The following is a 19758-nucleotide window of genomic DNA, read 5'->3' as shown; positions in this document are numbered from 1 at the left end:
CACCTGCTCAGAGCTGGCAAGGACCGAACAGTCTGCTGCATTAAGGTGCTGAAACTGAAATAGAAATGTTCAAGCCAGAAAGGGAAGAAAAAAGTTTTCCCACTACAGCAGGTTCATAATCAAATCCAGTTTTGTTCACTGTTATTTTGCAAATTTAATTGAGACAGAACTGTGCATTTTTCTCCAAAGACTGTAAAGACTGAAATGAGTGTTGGGTTGCCATCAAAAGACCTCACACACTTAACATTTTTTCAATAATAAGTAGTCCACTCCCATGAGCTTCATTTGCAGTCACACCCATGACATCACCTGCCTCTACAGGGCTGATCCAGCTGTCTTTACATTCGCCCTCATTCCACTCATCTCCAATAATAGCAAAATGTGCTCTGCTTCAATATTCTTTATTGTTCAATACTGCAGTGCATTATCACAACTGTTGTCATTCCATATGTTCTCATTGTCAGCAATCACTCAAGTGCCAAATAAAATGAAATGAAGACAATGACGGACGGTGACAAATCTTGGGCCAAGGTGGGCCGGTTTCAGAATATAATATCAGCATATTAGTGGAAGAGGAATTCATATATAAGGAGGGGAAAGAAAAAAAAAGCTTCCTCTCCATTAGATAGAACTTTTATAAACAAAATAATCAGATTTTGAATGATTGTGACACATTATATACATACCCTTTCAATAAATAGGTGTATTTAATATTAAATTAATGTCTCCTTAAAAACATATACAGGTACATTGAAATAAAAAGCAAATCCATTCAAAACAACCAACAATGTCCATCAGCATTTTCAGTAATGACAACAAGAACAACAAAAATAGAAACACTATAAACACAACAATGTTCATATGACTGCTGTGGATTTGAAGGCACTTCCTTGGCAACACATTGATCCCTCTTCCATTATTTTGGGACCTGAAATGAAATTTAAAAAAAACTTGATTAGAGTTAAACATGTTCAGTTCACTCTAAAAGCTGCATTTCTTCTGTCCAGTATTTGCAAAGACACATCTTGACATCTCAGCCTTTCTGAGGAAGTCGTGTTGTCAGCTAAAGAGGGTCATTACTGGCCTGCCATTACTGGCATTCCTCGATGTTATGTCTAAGCTCATTCAGAAATTATTAGGATGATTAAATAATGAATCACTTAATACGCCTTCAAAAGCCCCCCAATTGTGATATACGTTTGTCAGATTTCTCAGAACAGTGCAGACAGGATCTTATTATCTGATTCACTTGAGAAACTGAATACCTGAGAATGTGTCAGCCTCTTCAATTTTCTAATCACAAGAATTCCTATACCACGAAAAACTAAAATGAACTGAAATAGCCACTTGTGTGGATGAACTCCTTTGGAGCAATCACTCACCAGCTAGACCTACAGTAATTGCATCCACTGAGAGCACAGGCTTTAGGACTAGACTGCAGTGAACGCATCAGACCTGCTGTCATCAAAGATCACCTTAACAAAGGGCTGACTATGACTATGTCCAAAATTACTCCAATGACGATAGTCTGACTTTTTCCTTTGTCTTGGAAGTAGCTATGTTTGGATTTGGTGTGTTTAAGGTTAGCGTAAGAAGCATCTAAAAGTGTGTCTGACAATTACAACTGATTCATAAGAAAACAACCCTGTCGATCGCGTTCTAGTTCTCTCATTTTGCCCTCAAACTGTGCATTACTTATTATGAAGTGTTCTCATTTCAGATCCACCTAAAGATATGTATAACGTTTATAAAATTCTGTAGGATTGTTGTTCATGGGGAAAGAACAAAATAATCGGTTGGATGACATGGCAATGGGAGTGGGTTTTTTTTCTAAACCTGGAGCAGTTTTGCAAGGGAATGTAGTTTTTTACAAACTTACATAATGAAATCATTAAAGAACAAATGTATCTTTTGATCTATGACTGTCCCAGGAATATGAGCTGTATTAAAACTGATCATCACATCTGGCTTAACATTGCACGTGCACCCATTCATGAATAACAACTACAAGTCAACCAATAGCATAACAGCAGGCCAGCAGCTAATTTAATTTGCAGATACAATAACAGTTGAAATGGTGTTTAAAGTGATACTATGACACCATGCAAACTATTTCTAATATGGCATATTTTCAGTGAATGACTGAAAACTGAGCTTACTTAGTGTACAATATAAAAAGAAACATATTCATAGTTTTGTTAGAAATGCTTACCCTAGTTTTCCTAATTTACCAGCAGGTACTAGTGTCGATCCCTTTTTGAACCCACAACCCACTATGATGGGCATAATCTCTGTTTTGTATAGTCTCATCTATCTATAAATCCTTTCTCACTGCATACTATTAGAATGCTATGGGAGGATGATTTAAATTGCAGATGATGTATGGGTTGAACGTTTGCGGTGGGTTCACTCCACCTCCATCTCCGCTAGGCACGGGTTGCTTCAATGTAAAGTTTTTGGCTGCTATTGCTTAACTAAGGTTAGAAAGTCAAGAATGTATGATGTTTATGTTGATCCTGTCTGTGATAGATCAGGGGTAGCTGGTCATCAATCTCCAGCTACCCATATCCATATGTTTTGGACATGCCCCTCTCTGCATAACTTTTGGTTGGAAATATTCAATACAATCTCACTTCTGTCTCTGTCAAACCATCTGCAGTCTCTGCCTTATACACACCTGCAATATACAATCATATGAAGAACTTTATAGCTTTTGTAACTCTTTTGACCAGATGCCTGATTCTTGTCAAGTGGAAATCCCCCGCTCCACCTACCCATCACTATGGATTAGAAATATCCTCTACTTTGTTAATATGGAAAAAATTAGGTGTACACTGAGAGGATCGTCCGCTAGTTTAAAGAAGGCATGGGGACCATTTTTTGGATATGCTGATAAACTATCATTTACTACCATCCCAGACTGAAAAAGTCTCCATTCTCAACATTCCTTCCTGATTTATTGAAATGATTCACTTTGTGTTTTATTGTTGCGTACTCCACATATGTGTAAGTGTATGTGTACACACACTTAGATGTCTACTTTTACATTCACCATGTAAAAGTATAATTTCTTACTTCTCATAAGTTACCAAATCTGTTTGTTTTGCTTGTTTGTTATATTTTTCTTTTCTTTCTTTTTTTCCTTTTCTTTGTTTTGTTAACTTTCTCACACTGGTGCTCTGTTTTTTTTCTTTCTCTGTTCGTCTGTTTGGTAATTACTTCAAGCCTCATTTGAAACTCAGTGTACTTCTGTTATCTGTTATCTGTCTGGTTACTCAAGTAGTAAATAAGGGTTTTTTTTAAAAAAAAAAAGAAACATATTCATCAGGAGGGATGTCAATTTAAAGTTCTTCCCAGTGCTTAAAGAATCTGTGATGTTCTCCTTTAAAGGATAGGTTTACAATTTTTCATGTCAGGTTCCCATATGAACACAGAAAGCTTGCTGTAATGATTCATTCTGTTCATACTTACCATTAGAAGATACTGCAAAGATACTTAAGTGATGGGGGACAAAATTCACAGTCCTTGTTTTGTGGAAGAATGTATTTAAAAGTGTAAAAAATTATCTGAAGCTTATATGAGGCTTCAGTAGTCTGAGTTAGTGGATATCTGTCGCATTTACAGTCTTTTTCGCATAAAATTCTCTCTTTGTGTGGTGGAAGGATAGCAACAAATACAGGAAATTTGGCACTAAAAAAACTGGATGTCAAAAAATGTGTACTTGAATTGATTAATTTGGACGGCTGAAGCCTTATGTTTGCTTAAGATAAACTTTTAGATATATTGTTGCACAGAAGGAGGGCTGCGGATTTAGTCTTCCATCACTTACATTGAAAGCGCATAAGGAAGGGATCTTTTACTGGCCCCATTTGGGCACTTGAATATTGTTTTAAGACAGACTAGAAAAATTGTTAAACCTACCCTTTATGGTTCTTGAAGCAGAATGCTGAAAACACACATCACAGTCTCCTTTACTTAATAAGTTAAATGTTGTAATATAATTGTTGTTATCATGATGTCAGAAAATGAGTGTGTGAAATCTGTTTCTCTCTTTATCATTGTTGCTCTCCTACCTGTGGTGAAATGTAATTGTGTGCAACTTCAGCCACCCAGGACTGACCTTAAAATATTAAAGTTAAATACATAAGAACCTCCCTCTGACAGGAAAGTGTTTCAGTGTGTCTAAGACCAAGAAATACTATGTTCTTGAAGCATACAAATGTTGGACAGATGCACTACAGATACGTTTCTCATTATGTGAACATCAGTTTTCTTCAGTTGCACATCAGACACAAATTAGAATAAACCTAACCAAGAGCAACAAAAAAATTCCTCCGCACCACACTTAAGACACAAAATGTAAAAAAGAAATGTATGCATTTAAAATTACTATGTCTATCTTAATTAACCATTTTACTTGGACATATGGTGACATGGAATCAGTGTAATCATGTTTGGAAAGCAGACTGAACCCCACCCACGAAGACAAAATCCCTTCTACTCACACGCAATATCTACGATTGCATGCAGAGTGGACTCATTGCTAATCTTGTTAGCAATCTTGCACATCTTTTGTAATCTGGAAAAAGAAGACAACAGAAAAATAGCCATTAATATGATGATATCATACCACCCTCCAGTTTTTGCAATTAAAACCCTAAAACATAATGACTCTCACTAAACAGCTGGATTCTTAAAAATTGGAAGCAAATGAAATTAAAAACAAATGAAACATAACAATGAAATAAAAAAAAAAAGTTTCAAATTCTGCTATAAACTCTAATACAGGTCAGGTGTTTTGAACTCTGATGCATTAAAAATCATGCAAATGTAACAGTGTTTTCAAAATAGTCATGTACTGACACTCTTTTAACCACAGAATGTAGTAAATATTACTCCTTACATAATGCAATCAATCATAGTAAAAACAAAACAAATAAAAATTATTTTCATACCAATAAAAAAGACATAAGAGGCAGTATTGACGTCAGAGGTGTTGCAATATGTTAATTCCTGACAGGCCATTTAAAGTTGTAATGTTCCTTTAACAAAATAGCATTTATAGTACTCAATCAATCATGTTTTCCAATATCACCACCAGTAAAATTAGCATGAGAAATGAACCATAGATGTTGCATTCAACAATACTCTGCGTCATCTCAGTCCAACAGACAGACAAATGATTCCTGCTTGTGACTCAGTTGCCATCTATATGTCTCCATGTCTGGCCTAAACTAACAACTGTATATCACAACATGTCATCTATTCAGTGCTTTAAGTCTGCTTACTAGACTGCATATGTGATGCAAAAGGCAACGCAAAAAAAAGAGGAGCTTCATTGTCTGATTTACTCTGTGTACAATTATGGGAAAAGTAGCTGAACAGATATCCATCTGTAATGAGTGAAATTATTCTCTGATGCCTGCTTGACGTCATCTTCTTGAGTCTCAAATGCAAACATCCAAGAAGAAAGGATTGATCCCTCCATTTGCAAAGTGAAGTTACGGCTCTAGTTGCCTCTTTATCAGTGGTTCCCAACCTGGGCCCTTCAAGGAGTTGCAGGATAAATCTGGGGGGTCATGATTTAATTAACAAACCTTTTTAAAAAGGATTCTGCTGCACAAATTATGTTTATCTTTTCAGACTTTTCTTTAATCTTTTTTTTTTATTGAAATACTAGATAGTTTTACACCTTTGTGATTCTAAAAACTGTTCTGAGAAGGAAATATTCCTCTTCGGTTGAACTGCTTGCAAACCATAGACATATGTAACATGTTACAAGGCCAAGGAGTCAAGTGCACATTGCTTCACTTTAAAGAGTTATATGCCAAAAAGGTTGGGAACCATTGTTCTATATAATGAACAATCAGAGATGATCCATTTAGAAGAAGTTTTCAGCCTGTCAAATCCTGGACAGCATTAAAACCAGCCCATGTACAAATTTTATAGTATAGAACATTAAACGGCAAATCAAAGGCATTTTCCTTGATATAAGGGTAGTTTGAAGCCCCTAAAAAATAGGTTTGAAGTATTTCTCTATAACCTTGAATACTAATGACTAAATATTCTACATTCAAAGTTAAAGATGAGGGCAAAAACATAGTAGTTATCATTTATTAAGATATTAACACTCAAAGCTCTAATCTGTTTCATAAGGACAGTGTGGCTGTGGTTTGATCAGATTTTGTAGACAGCAATGACAAACAACTCGCCAACTGCCATCAGATTTTGATTTAAGTATTGCTAAATCCTGATTGGTAGTGAAGAATGCGACGTCAACCTTTTTTTAACTATTCGATGCCCACTTCAAGGAGAGCACAAAAAATAAAACAAACGAAAAATAAAAACAGCACAGAGAAATCTTTCAAATGAAATAATCTAAATTCTTGGATTTTTTTTTGCACTTTTTTTCCCCGTGTAAGAGCACATCAGTCATAGTAAGAGGCTAATGAATCAGACATTGAGCACATTATAAAAAGAGAAAAATGACAGGAGAAATGCATACATACATGCTGGTCTTGAGCAGTCCCTTGTGTTGTGATAAAGTCTATGAAAATGTGTTCTGCATTCCGACGAGAACTTGACTGGTCCTGCTTAATAGAAAAGGTCTCATCAGGCAAAATGACAAGTATTTCAAGAGCTTCATTATTTCCTCTTTATCCAATAAGGTAGTATAGTAATGCCTAAGCCCACAGTGAGTTTTTGTAAGTAATCGTCAGAGAGGAGGCACATCACAAAGTGAAAGTGAACAGTGCACTACCACAGTCATGGTTAGGAGTCAGGGTTCAACTGGACTTAGTGAACAGTGGAATGGAGTCTTCAATTATAATCACCTCACTAAGAGTTTCTGCACTAACATTTAAGCTTCCAGATTTTCACACCAATAATGAAGTCTACTCATAGGTTCTGAGACAAATAATCAGCTTAACCTCGCACTGCCTTCAACTTAATTCTGTCGGCTTCAGACCATGTGCTGTTTCTCTGCACTATCGCTCTACAGCTAAGCCAGACAACCCTCTCCTGACCCACAACAACGCCAGCGTTCATGAAGCTTTCTATGAGTTAACCATACTGTATGTTACAGGGATGAAAACGATTTTCTCAACGGGGCAAGACAATAAATTTACAGTCAAAAGTGGGAAAAGTGCCAACTATGCTAGAAAAGATCTGTTTGCCAGATCAAATAGTTTTGCAATGTCTGGAAAGACAGCAGTGAGCTGTAATCAAGGCTGCAACTTTGCACTCAGGATGTTGTCTTTGATGGCAATTTTCTTACCTGTGAAATGCTGAATGAATTTGCCTTTCATGTTTACATCTCGAGGGACAATTTCTGCAAAAGAAAATCACTGTTAGCTTGTCAAGCATGAAACTTGCCAACAGTTATACAGTAATGATGATGAAAATGGCCGTCAGTCACCCTCCCCTGCATCTATCATGCATCTAACTTTGTGATGCAGAAATAACCAAACTTCTCCACTTTAACAAGACTCTACAGCCATGCTAGCAGCTCTGTGAGGCTGTACTTAGGCAAAGAAGTGCTTTGAGCTAAATGCTAATGTCGACAATGGCAAAGCTAACATGCTGATGCAAAGCAGGTATGATGTTTACCATTTTCACCATCTTAGTTTAGCATGTTAACAGGCTAAAATCAGCTAAAAAGGCACAGCTGAGGCTGATGGGAATATGATTAGTTTTGCTGGTATTTGGTCATAAACCAAAGTATTGCACAAATTAAAAATGGTGCTAGAGGAGCACCAAAGTGATTATAATTCATTCTGAGATGAGGGAACACAAATGTCTGTTACAAATTTCATGGCAACTCATTCAATAGTTTCACATTTTCTCTAAACCACAAATGTCAACCTCATGGTGGCACTAGATGAAAGGTCAGAGGATCACCAAAGTAATTAGGATTCATGAATATATGTGCAAAATTTAATGGCAATTCATCTGAGACTTGTTGAAATATTTCAGACTGGGCCAAAGTGTTGGATCGACCAACAGACTGACATAGAGCCATCCACATAGTTCAGATCATACATGATTATAGGGATCAAGATAATTCTACTGCATTTGTTGCATTCATTTTATACAAACATAATTTCTGCTAACACTGTTCTAAATTAACATTATCCATTGAATCTCATTAACAACTGTGCAGAAAATCTAGTATTTCTATGATGTTTCCACACCTTCACATTATTCTTTAAGGAGATCTGGTGTCAGAATATTGTGGAGACAAGAACCCCCCTTTCTACTCAGTGTTCAAACAGACAGGTGTCTTTTAACACACTGGCCAAGCTAACAAGATAAAGAGATTATTGTATGGTAGTTTAATGCTCATCAGAATAAGTCCATGCCAGTAATCACTGGGGTAACATTATGTTAGCCCCCAGACCCAGGAACATGTAATGCTGTAAAAGCACGTAATTGTAGTAGCAGAATGAAAAACCATTTAGTAAATTTGTATGCTAGTGCAGGAAGCCTTTTAAAGTCCAAACATACAAAATTAAAATTGAATTAAACAGCTTGATTGACACTAATTACAAGAATAAGCACACCTCTATATTTTAGGATTATAAAGAGAGTTATGGAACATAAGAGCCAACTGTGCCATCAAGACAAAACGCAGATGTGAAGATTGAAAATGACATCAAGGATTACACAAAGCCACTGTGGTTTGAGGCCTGTGAATTCCCTGGGTATTAATAAATGCATGTCAACAAGGATAAAATAGCTGCCAGTGTAAAGCTTATTTCTTGGGCCATACATAAAAAAAGAGAAACCATAACAGATAAAGCCAGTTATACAATAAATGTGTTCCCTTACATTACGTCTGTCTTACCATAGCTGTCATTTTGATGACACAGCCGTGGCTTTTGAGGAAACACACAGGGACAACTATAGGGTGAATACATCACCAGGGTTTACAGATGTTTCTCCTTCCTCCTCGTTGTGTTAAAAACGTCTATCCTTGCGTGACCATGGATCTTTGGTAGTGTCACACGCACCAGTTGCTAATATGCTGCTTTTAATAACCTCAAAAGATAAATTCCATCCAGTCAGTGGTCTGAGAAAGGTACTTTTCCAATTGCATAAGCTGGGGCTGAGACTCTGAGCTGTGTGATGTCTGTGCAACATCTTTGAAACATGATCTAATTGATAGTGATGGGAGAGAGAATCTGAAAATAAACAACACATTATGTTCACTCGGCACTTAATAAACTCCCATTGTACATACCAATAAAGGCATAATCCTAGACTATGGTCAATGTTAACTTTGTCTATTGCAGCAATAAAAACAGTTACCATAGATAAAAAGGATTTTCTTGATACGTTTTCTTCATTTTACTCTGACTTGGGCAAACATTATGGCTTGGATCTTCAGATAATTGAAGAGATATGTGTCAAAGATTTTCTTAAATGGCTAAATTCCAGTTTGCACATATTACTTTATTTAAGTCAATAAAGGCAAAGCAGAACCAAGCACTTTCTCACTTGTCAGAGACCTCAGATATCTCAAAACAACAACTTACTTCATTGAATGTTGATTTCTTTATAAAAGATTTAGAATCTAAAATTGGCAATATGCCTAGGGCTGTACAGATAAAGTAAGTGCATTACCTGTATGGAGTCTCCTAATATAGTCTCATCATTTCATAATAAAGTCAAAAGGAATGTTTGAGTAACAGTGACTGTGATGCAGCGCTGTTTGTTACATGAATATAACAAAAGACAAGCAGTTTCTCTGCTGCGTCGGATTTTTCTTACAGAGATGCTTTCTGGGACGTCATAGTGTGTTTTTGTGTGAGTGAGGTGGTCATCATTCATGTTTAAGATTCCACAATGACTCATCCTGAATGAATCATTCACAAGTTTGGCCCGACGATGCTCCTCCTACATGAATTCATAGCACCTATCCACCTCTCCGTCCGTCAGTCAATCACAGTTTGAATGAGGAAGTGATATGTCAGTGACAAGTGGTGCAAAGTGGGCAAACTGGGAGAAACTGGTATCTTAGCGATGAGAGAAAACCAAGTGTGGTAAACACAACCTCTTTGTCCTACGTGAGCATATCTGCATTACATCCATTATGTAACCACTTTAAATGGAGTTGGACATAGAAATCTGGACGCTGAGTGTTTTAAGCGTATACTTGCCAAATATCATTATGGATGAGCATTTTACTCTCCATATTTCTTGAATTAGCAAGATGCATAAATTAACTTCCATTCAGTCCAACTGAATAAAGCTCCTAAATAAGTTGTACAGCACAGACCAGACCTATGACAGCTGTCTCCCATGGTAAAATGGGGATTATGCTTTCATCATCAGGACCTAAAAATAAATCTTATCAGCTTACCTATGAGTCTACTGTTATCCAGCCTAGGAACATAGAAAGGCTTTTCACGGGAGGAGAACTTCATGTCTTGTGCTGAAGTGAAGAGTCCACTGCTACAGCGCCTGGAAACGGGTTTGTCCTGTTGCTGGCTGTCTTTGATAACCTGTAAGATTAGATCCAACAGGGTCCTTCTCTCTTTCTGCTTGACCTCCTTGCTGTCCATGCACTGGCCCGAGGTGATGAGCAGAAAGAAGATAGTCAACAGTATGTGCCATTTCCTCTCCACCTGCATGACTTCACTTGTCTGAAAACATAAGCAAATAAATTGTGTTACACAGAGGTTACATGTTTTATATTAAGTCAATCAATTATTTCTAAGAAAGAAAGACAGCTGTGCACTTTGCATTATACCTAGCCTCGACAGATATATCAGCATTGCTTGCCATTAGAAATTATTCACATCCCTTAAAATTACTCAACAAAATCCATGTCAGGGGTAACATACATAGACTCTAACAGAGGAATAAATTACCAGAAATGTTGTGGTGCGGTCCACTTTAAGCAAACGCGCATGTTTCCTAGTGAATCACAAAGGAAAACAAATGTAGTTAATCAAACTTTACACTTACTAGTTAAGGAGTTAAAGATGCTTATGTCCCGTAGAGTGGACACAGTTGTCTTCAGCAAATTCTTCCAGGCGTTGTCTGCGTTCCGATAGGAGAGAGAGAACAGCCAGCAGATTGTGCTCACCACCGTCTTTCTTGAAATAATGCGTCCCTATTTATACGAGGAGCCACCTTCTTGAAGGTAATACAATCGATTTCGAGTGGGTGGTAAAGCAATGTTGACATCTTTGGTGCAATTTCTTCCAGTGGCATTCGCTCACTTTGGCACGCGCCCCTCCTTTACGCACCAAAACATCATTAGTTGTAGTTTTACAGGACAAGTCAACACCAAAGAAAAATCTCCCTTTTCAAGACAGAGTAACTGTTTAACATCTAAAAAAGAGACCCACTGAAATTTCCATTGAAGAAATGAACGACCAAGACCGTGGCGCGGCAGCGCGCAAACAGCAGTTTTCCCAAATGGAGCAACTTGTTGGATGTTGGATGCAGAGAAGAGACGAATCTGTGGGCCTGTAAGCTTCTAGCTGACCTGTCAGCGTGTCGATGTTTTTGTTCACCGATGTCCAAGTCTTGTGACCGCCTAAGCGCTGCAGAGAATGCGCCTCCAGGAGCAGCCATCCGGCTGTGTTCCAGCCTTATTGAATAAAAGTCTATAATTCTGATCCAGCTTTTAAAACTTATGAAATTCGAGGGTATCTTTGAAAATGTATTTGAAAAAGAGTGGAAAAAGTTAGTGGACTGCTGGCGCACTGTTTTAAATATGAGCCCCCATATGAAGTCACACAAACAGTAGTTGCAGTGTAATGTAAATGAGTGTCATAATTAGTTACGCAATAAGTCTGATTCAAGATTGGTTCATATTTTCATCTTTCCCTTAGTGGGAATTTAATTGGCCACGCCCCCTTTATATCTGTCGAGATGTAGACGGGCACTGGGAGCTATAAACCGCATTTTGCACTTTGTATGTATATATATTAAAAGAAAAAAAAGCATCTTTACTGACCATCTTCATAGTTAAAAGTGTCCAAAGTGAGTCCAAATGAATGACGTCATCTAGCGGTGTCTCACTTGTTGCGCAAAACGGTGATGTGGTTTAAAAAATCTCTAGGCCTATTATTACCAATAGTGCACATTTTCAGGTGCATTACTGATTTCTATTGAAAAGTATAGGCCTAAATAATTAAAAACCAAAACGTTATGTATTATTATTATTTCAGGAAAGTGAATTTAAAAGTAGGTGAGTAACTTCCGGAATGACTGTTACTATGGAGACGGGTCAACCTCTATGTCAACTTGGGAGAGCTCACCTCACGTTAGATACACTTTAACTAACGATAGTTTAACTTGAGAATATGTGACTTGTTTGGATAAGAAGCGCTTAAAACACTTTTGTTCTCTCTGCCGGACAGACATGTCGCAAAGGTAAACTTCCTTCCTTAGTGCTGTTTAGCCAGCAGCTAACGTTAGCTTAACTTCATTAGTTTAACGTTAGCTTGTCAAATTTAATCGAGCAGACAGTTCTGTAGAGTTGTCTACAGACAACCCTGGCAATATTAAAGTAAAGCTTAAAGCAAGTGTTATCAACTCCCAACTATTGCTGCCTCTGCAAGGTTGATAAAGGCTCTCCAATGACTGTTTGCAAATGAGACTCCTGCTGGCTAAATTAGTGTTGTGTTTGCCCTTCAAATTCCTATCTTTGTTACTCTTAGCTTTTGTAACAGATGATCTTTTATGAAACAAATTTTCCAATTAGGCTACCACGCCAAAAAACACAGAGGAACAAAACAATTGTATTTTCATCTTGTCCTTGTTTTTGATAAATTGTTCCTTAAATAAGGTATGGCTTAATAAACTATGACATTTTTTCCCAGCCTTGCCCTCACCTCATCAGATTTTTACACTGTTCCAGGACATACAACCAGCTGTGGGCAGATGCCCAGTTAGAGCTGAGTCGTCTACTAACTGAAGAACTGCCTCCTGAGCCACCACGCCCAGAGAAGGACAGGGTAGTGTTCTTCCAGCGTCTGGCTATGCTTTATGTGCGCTACATCCAAATCTTCCGACAGCTGGAGAAGATCTATGACCAGGTGGTCCACCCTCAGAAGAGACGAGTCATTCGGGCGATTCTGGATGCTGTGATAGGGAGGGTGTTAGAGCTGAAGAATGAAATGGTGGAAAAAGAGTTTTCAGAGTATCACTACATGGATGATGTCCTTCAAGACTTGAAACTCACACCTGTTAGTTTCATTTATAAGAGCAAGTGTGATTAAATTGGATTTGTGAGATTACCTGAACAAAATTACATTAATTTATCTATGCCAGGCATTGGCTTAATCAGAGGTGGCTCTTCATGATAACATAGCCAAACTCAACAGCTGTTTTCTTTGTTGTCACTCTAGGCAGACCTTGAGATCCCGATCCCTCGCTATTTTGTCAGTGAACGCAACAAAGAACTCCAAGAACGAAAGACAATGCTGACAAATATCCTTCAAATGGCGGAGGTTACTGAAAGAGAGGTGAGTTGAAAACTAGCTAAAGCTTAGTTAAATCCCTTATGTGTAGGACTTTAAATTTTCTTTCTTCATTTTTTCATTTTGTGTATGGTTTCTTTTTCTTTTCTTTTTTTTTTTTACAATGTCATCAGAATAAAATTTATACACATATGGGCTTTAATTGGGAAACAGAAATAGCCTAACAGTTTTACCTCTTTATTCTGGCCCCTACAGCCTGTAATGGTCAATAATATGAGTCAAGAGCAGGCCATTAAGATCATACAAGTGGTGGAGAGGGCCCGCCAAGGACGCCTGAGGGCAAAGTTGAATGAAGAGAGCAGAAATATGAACAGGATGTATAGGACCAAGGACCCAGGGACAGCTGGCATTGAGTTGGCTGCAGTCTGCATTCAGAAGGTGCTCTGTTATTAACATAATACACACCTCTTCATCTTCTTCTTTCATGCTGAAAATTTTGGTGGAATGTGATTTGCAGGTGTGGAGGGGCTACATACAGAGGAAGAGAGCAAAGATTGCTCGAGCTGAAGAGATGATTTTTCTTGGAATGGTGAGTGAAATGCTCATTGTCTTAAACTGTAAAAAAAAATATTCATAACATTTTACAAAGCAACCAGTACTTCTAATGAAAACAGTCTGAAAGCTGAATATTGTGTATACTTCAAGACATTATGTCATCCTTTGTCTAGCTTGAGTCAAGACAGATGTACTGGTATTTTTTAAACTTTTTTAAAAAATGATCAACTATATCACTGTATTGCGATGTTTCCTTATTCCACTTCAATATGAAGTAGAAAACCAGTTGCTCAAGTGACTTTTTTCCTTTAAACCTTTGATTTCCGATTTCTTCATTGTTCTTTCTTTCTGAGACCCTGCAAAAGACAGAGCTTTTTAACCTACACAGTATATTTTGGTATCTTCCATGTCAGGCCATGGATCCAAAATACCGAGTACCATGTCCTGCAGAAATCACCACCCAGGGCATTGAAGCTTGCACACGAACTAAACAGGAAGAGCATGAAGAAGACTACCTAAAGTCTGTAGTTGCAGTCACAAACCAACTACGAGATGTGGAGGGTCATGACATGAGCAAGACCATGAAAGAACAAATCCGACAGTGGTTCATTGAATGCCGGTAAGATGGCACAGAGGGGTTTGTTAAGACTTTTGTTGTATCAGTGGAACATTTACACATTTAGTAAAATCAGTCAAGTGTCCACCTTTTTCCTCTTTTGTTTTTTTTTGTTTTATAGTGATACTACCGGGTCATTCCCAGACTACCCAGATGATGAGGATGGAGGCTCAGCTCTTATTTTTGCTGAAAAGAGCCCTCAGCAGGTAAAATACACCCTCAATAAAAAGCATGATTCATTGGATACTTTTATAGTGGTTCATAAAGTGTGAATTAAGTTCAGAATGCATTTTTTGTAGTTAATGGAAGAAATAGCTGCAAAGGAAGAGGAGGATGCCAACAACAAACCAAAAGGGAAGGAGGAGAAGAAAGAAAAGGGGAAGCAGGACAAGGGGAAGGATGATGAGGAGGTAAGGGCTCACAGCTGTATTAAATTTTAATTTAATATTACATTCAGTAAATTTTGGTCATATCAGCCTATTTTAAATGGATGAACATATAATAGAATAAATTGAATTGCACTTATTCAAACCAATCCTTGTCAGCTATACATTAAATAAACCACTATAAATGTGTTCTGAACCACAGGAAGAGGAGGCGGGGCTGAAGATGCTGCCTTCGGCTTTTCTGTCAGACTTGGAAGTGGGAAACAAAATCTTTCGAGGTACGTTTAAATTTAAAACGGTCAAAGTATTCAGTGGTGAACAGTCAGTTTATAGTAGAACTGATTTATACAAAACAACACCTGTAACATCCTGACAGGCTGAAAATAAGGAATACAGTAAACATTTGTATTCAGTTCAAAATAGTAAAACAGTATTTACTCCTTCACAGTAAAGCATGATCTGAATGTTTGTCATCCTCAGATTTTTGGCAAAACCGCAATGAGTCCAGAAATTTCTGTCAGAGGCATGAGGTGGAGCTGATCAAGGAAGAAAAGAGGAGCGTCATTGAGGCAGAGATTCGAGTACAGGTGATTGCTACAGAATAGAAAACATTTTATAAGCATTGCATATTTACAACTCACATTATTAATTTAACAACCAAACTAACAGAAAAGTGGACAGTGATGCTGCAATTTTAACAGTTCAACAATTCAGTGTCACTAGTGTTTAAAACTGCTGACAGCACCACCTGCAGTTGAAGTCGCTGGTCTGTTTTGCCTTTCTCAGGTGGATGAGCAGATGAGACAAGAGCTGGCCGAATGGAAGCTAGCTGTGGATAAAGACAAGGGTGGTAAAACCAAAGGAAATGCCAAGGTATTAAAGTAAAAGACAAGTAAAAAATACACACATGTTCATATATAATGCCTGGGGGTTTTGGTCACAGTTTGCATTAATTACCTTGAACTGTGTCCTTTTACTTGACAGAAAAAGAAAGGATCTAAGAGTGGGAAGAAGAAGAAAAAGGAGAAAGATTTGACAGCTGATAGGTGAGGTCACAGAATCTGTACTTATGAAGTGGATTTTTTTCAGTACAGAATTGAATTGTATGAAGAGAACACAATTTCATCATTTATTCATGTCTACTAGGACTCTTGAGTCTCTGTGTCAGGAGCTGGTGGAACAGGGCTTGTTGAAACAGGCAAATAATGTTAGGCTGCAGGATTACTTGGGTAAGATATTTAATTTTATTTTTGCAGACTGGTGTGCCATCCTTCAGAACTCTTTGTCTTATTATTATCATGACTGTGTGTAAGCTTTTGTTTTGATTGCAGTTGAAGTGTACACATATAACAGAACTTGAGAATTGAGCACTTTGTAGCTGTCAAGGCATCTAGTAATGATTTACTAGTGATGTGCTGCCCTCTTCTGGTTAATGATTGCCAAAGCACGATGATCATCATGAACAATTTCTTATAGGTGCAATATACAGTATAATCAACGTGGGCAGGATGCAGATTTTAAAGTCCTGTGTTGCAGTTTTCCCAAATATATGCAGTGAAAAATACTAACTACTGGTCTAATGGCTCTTTCCTCCTATTCCTAGGTGACTTTAGCTACCTTGGGACCACACTGAGGCAAAATGACATTGAACCAATGCCATCATTGTCAGATGTGCGGCAGGTCTTATCTCTGTACGCAGTTTTACCATTAGGTATGAAAGTGATCCAATTCATAACATTCAAAACACAACTAAAACAAATTCTTTGTTGTTTTAATATATAGTAAGATGTGTGTTGTTTGAAGGCTCTCAAGTGCTACATGAGAAGGCTCCCCTGATAAAGGCCATCCTGCTGGTGGGGCCGGCGGGTGTAGGTAAGAAGATGTTGATCCATGCAATCTGCCAGGAGATAGGCGCCAACCTGTTTGATCTGTCTCCTCTGAACACGGCTGGAAAGTATCCAGGCAAGAGTGGCCTTGCAATGATGCTTCACATGGTCTTTAAGGTAAAACATTGGTATTTAAAAGATACCATAATAGTCATAGTGGTTTTTCTAAAGTTCTTTGAATAACTTGTGTCAAACCATATTCATATATAACCATATAGGAGTCACTTTTTTGCTTTGAAGTCTTAATCTACAAAATCCAACCTATAAGCACAACGTTAAACCTCATTAGAGATCTTATGACTACATACTGTAAGTCAAATACCCCCAAAAATGCAAAGAGTGCATATTCTTGCCCTGTGGTATGTGGTCTATAGGGCAGTGTACATTATGTTGCCATTTCGTAACTTTATAGCACTACTGATTAAGTTTAATTTATCTTGTTGATATTGACGCATCATCACAGTTTCTTGGAAGTACCTCTGACAGGTATTTTGGCCAGAAAGTAAAAATGGAGTACTTTCGTAATCATCTTTGAACAGATTGCAAGACTGCTGCAACCTTCAGTAATATGGATTGAAGACGCAGAGAAAATGTTCTACAAGAAGGTTCCCAAGGAAGAGAAAGAGGTATTCCTGAGCAAGATAAAAACTGAGCTTCATTATCATGTTCTATAAATGTAAAGAATTTGAATTCATCTATTCACATTGTTCAAGTGAAAACATTTTACATTTGTACACAGTTAGATCCCAAACGCTTGAAGAAAGATTTACCCAAGTCTCTCAAGTTGATCAAAGGGGAGGACCGCGTTCTTATAATAGGAACAACTAAAGACCCCCTAAGTGCTGACATCAAGTCACTGTGTAAAATGTACAGCAAAATCATCCTCATCCCGAGACCTGACTACGGCTCAAGATACAGTAAGATTAGACACATTGTGAAACTAATTTTAGTTTTTAATATTATGATTATGATATCTATATCAAGTTGGTATGAAAAATGACCTTCGACTGTGTTTGCTTTCAGTCTTGTGGAAGCAGCTAATAAAAAAGCAGGGAGGTGAGGTAACCAGGGCCTTGGACCTCAGCTCCCTGGCAAAAATCTCTGATGGCTACACCCCAGGTCACATGGTCAAGGTCATCCAGAGTGTTATTACGAAGCGTCGCATCCTGCAGCAGGCAAACAGACCACTGACGGCTGCTGAGTTTGTTGTCCCATTAGCCAAGATCGACCCTGTGTTTCAGGAAGAGGAAGAGGCCCTTAAAGTACAGTGGATATGTCTTATTTAAGTTTTCAGTACATTTTCATGATTGTGGCTAATTTATTGTGAATTTGCCTTAATATTATGATCATATTTTTTATACAGTATGCTTTGATTGTTGATTTTGTATTTTTTGTCACCAGAATTGGTATGCAAAGACCCCCTTGGGAAAAAAGCGGATTAAGGCTGCCACAGGAAAGGAAGAGGAGGAGGCAGCAGTTAAAGACAAAGATGCAAAGAAGAAAGGGAAAAAATGAATTAGTCATCTTGTTATCACAACTGAATGTAGTTAAACATTTATTGAAGCTTGTATGTAAATTTGCCTGTTAACAGTCATTTTTTGTTCTTACAAAATAAAAATAAAAAAAAGTTCTCATATTGTTTTTATTGTGTTGTTTTGCTGCTAGTTAATTGGGGCTTCCAGTTACTGTAGTAGGTTTTGCAAACCCCCTGCTCTCTTGTGGTTTGAAAACCACAAGAGAGCAGGGGTGTACTTATTTGAGGATGCAATGAAATGCCCGCTGTAGTGTTGTGATGGTAGATGATATGATAAAGAATATGATGAAAGCTTCTTGGTCTTGTTGGTAAAAGTTGGTTGAAGGAGACAGAATATCACAGTTCCCACAATGCTAAGAGGACTTTGGACAATCTATAAGAGAGGGTGCTAACTTCTGTCTTGTGACCATCATATTAACAGTTTTTCAAAGTAGGGCATGAGATCATTTTTTCAAAAGATAAAACATAAATAGTCGTTCTATTTCTGCTCTTATCACTAATCACTAGTCAAGTGCTGGAATTGTGTTCAATTTCCATGTTATGCCTTATGTGATGATTTAAACCTGCTTGTGTCTGTTAAGGGTCAAACTATTAGGTGTCTAATCCTTGTTGAAATATTTGCCTCCATAACAATTACGGTCACTTGTATGCAGCCAGCCAAACACACACACACACACACACACACACATATATATCTATAAATATGCAATGAATTCAGTGGCCTGGCTCTGGTAGATATACTACTACTATGGCTATAGTTATCATGCTCAAGGCCATGCTGTAATTAGACATGCCAAGACTGTCTGTTTCATTTGCTTCAGTCAAGGGCACATAATGTCCTTCCCAGGACACCATAATCAAACTGTAGGTATGATTATGGCTGCCTGGGTATGACACATGGTTGTGAACTATGACCTGGATGAAATTACTTTTCCAGTCAACTGGTCTGGACTCATAGTGAAACTACATCAGACTAGATTAAGCACATGTTTTTGGATTGAATATACATGTGTGTGTTGGATATTCCTATACTTTATTATGACCACTTGCAGGTCTGGAGAGTCTGGACGAGAGGAAATGTGACACACAGGGGGAGTGTTTCCAAACAGGGATACAGAGGCTTAGGTGGAGTGTTCAGCTGTTTTGTCAAGTTCTAAATTCACTCATCACATCCTCACATTGCCTTGGTTCCTTTAGCATTACGCTATTTTTAGCCTATGTGCACCATCACTATGATGCTACACACGTTAAGGCCCACATTTCAAGATGTCAGGTTGATCTTTTGACCAAGTACTCTATCCTGGAACATGATTTTGGGCCTTTTCTTAGATATGAATGAATT

General features: G+C 37.8%; 2 protein-coding genes across 4 annotated transcripts; one reads left to right on the top strand and one right to left on the bottom strand.

Moving 5' to 3' along the window:
• Window positions 1–409: 409 nt before the first annotated feature.
• alkal1 (ALK and LTK ligand 1) lies at window positions 410–11792 on the bottom strand. 2 transcript variants are annotated; one of them, XM_042417788.1, is made up of 7 exons: window positions 11358–11792; window positions 10972–11245; window positions 10364–10646; window positions 7277–7330; window positions 6510–6593; window positions 4506–4579; window positions 410–928 (listed from the first exon to the last, which is right to left on the bottom strand). In XM_042417788.1, exons 3-6 carry the CDS (start codon window positions 10632–10634, stop codon window positions 4515–4517), a joined length of 474 nt encoding a protein of 157 aa, XP_042273722.1. In that variant the 5' UTR covers window positions 10635–10646; window positions 10972–11245; window positions 11358–11792; the 3' UTR covers window positions 410–928; window positions 4506–4514. The 2 variants fall into 2 exon arrangements, with proteins under 2 accessions (XP_042273722.1, XP_042273721.1); XM_042417787.1 differs by having other exon boundaries at window positions 10972–11792.
• A 302-nt stretch (window positions 11793–12094) lies between these two features.
• On the top strand, window positions 12095–18513 carry zgc:153738 (uncharacterized protein LOC558115 homolog). Of its 2 annotated transcripts, none has more exons than XM_042417786.1 (19): window positions 12095–12390; window positions 12878–13055; window positions 13368–13484; window positions 13695–13877; window positions 13957–14028; window positions 14408–14613; window positions 14732–14816; window positions 14910–15020; window positions 15199–15274; window positions 15477–15583; window positions 15783–15869; window positions 15981–16042; window positions 16143–16225; window positions 16600–16707; window positions 16800–16999; window positions 17422–17508; window positions 17622–17799; window positions 17906–18144; window positions 18284–18513. In XM_042417786.1, exons 1-19 carry the CDS (start codon window positions 12380–12382, stop codon window positions 18395–18397), a joined length of 2304 nt encoding a protein of 767 aa, XP_042273720.1. In that variant the 5' UTR covers window positions 12095–12379; the 3' UTR covers window positions 18398–18513. The 2 variants fall into 2 exon arrangements, with proteins under 2 accessions (XP_042273720.1, XP_042273719.1); XM_042417785.1 differs by having other exon boundaries at window positions 12097–12390; window positions 12878–13205.
• The last annotated feature ends 1245 nt before the right edge of the window (window positions 18514–19758 follow it).

Source organism: Thunnus maccoyii, chromosome 7 (assembly GCF_910596095.1).
Source record: "Thunnus maccoyii chromosome 7, fThuMac1.1, whole genome shotgun sequence".
NCBI lineage: Eukaryota > Metazoa > Chordata > Actinopteri > Scombriformes > Scombridae > Thunnus > Thunnus maccoyii.
This window is presented reverse-complemented; position numbering and strand designations above follow the sequence as displayed.

Bases quoted from the DNA above. Each gene is read 5' to 3' on its own strand.
- alkal1 (XM_042417787.1), bottom strand. From the start codon at position 10,634: ATGCAGGTGGAGAGGAAATGGCACATACTGTTGACTATCTTCTTTCTG. The intron at 7,331-10,363 runs GTAAGCTGATAA...TTTCTTTTGCAG, and splicing joins GGATAACAGTAGACTCATAG to AAATTGTCCCTCGAGATGTA. The intron at 6,594-7,276 runs GTAAGAAAATTG...TTTTCTATTAAG, and splicing joins ATTCATTCAGCATTTCACAG to CAGGACCAGTCAAGTTCTCG.
- zgc:153738 (XM_042417785.1), top strand. The intron at 17,000-17,421 runs GTAAAACATTGG...ATCTTTGAACAG, and splicing joins TGCTTCACATGGTCTTTAAG to ATTGCAAGACTGCTGCAACC. The intron at 18,145-18,283 runs GTACAGTGGATA...TTTTGTCACCAG, and splicing joins AAGAGGAAGAGGCCCTTAAA to AATTGGTATGCAAAGACCCC.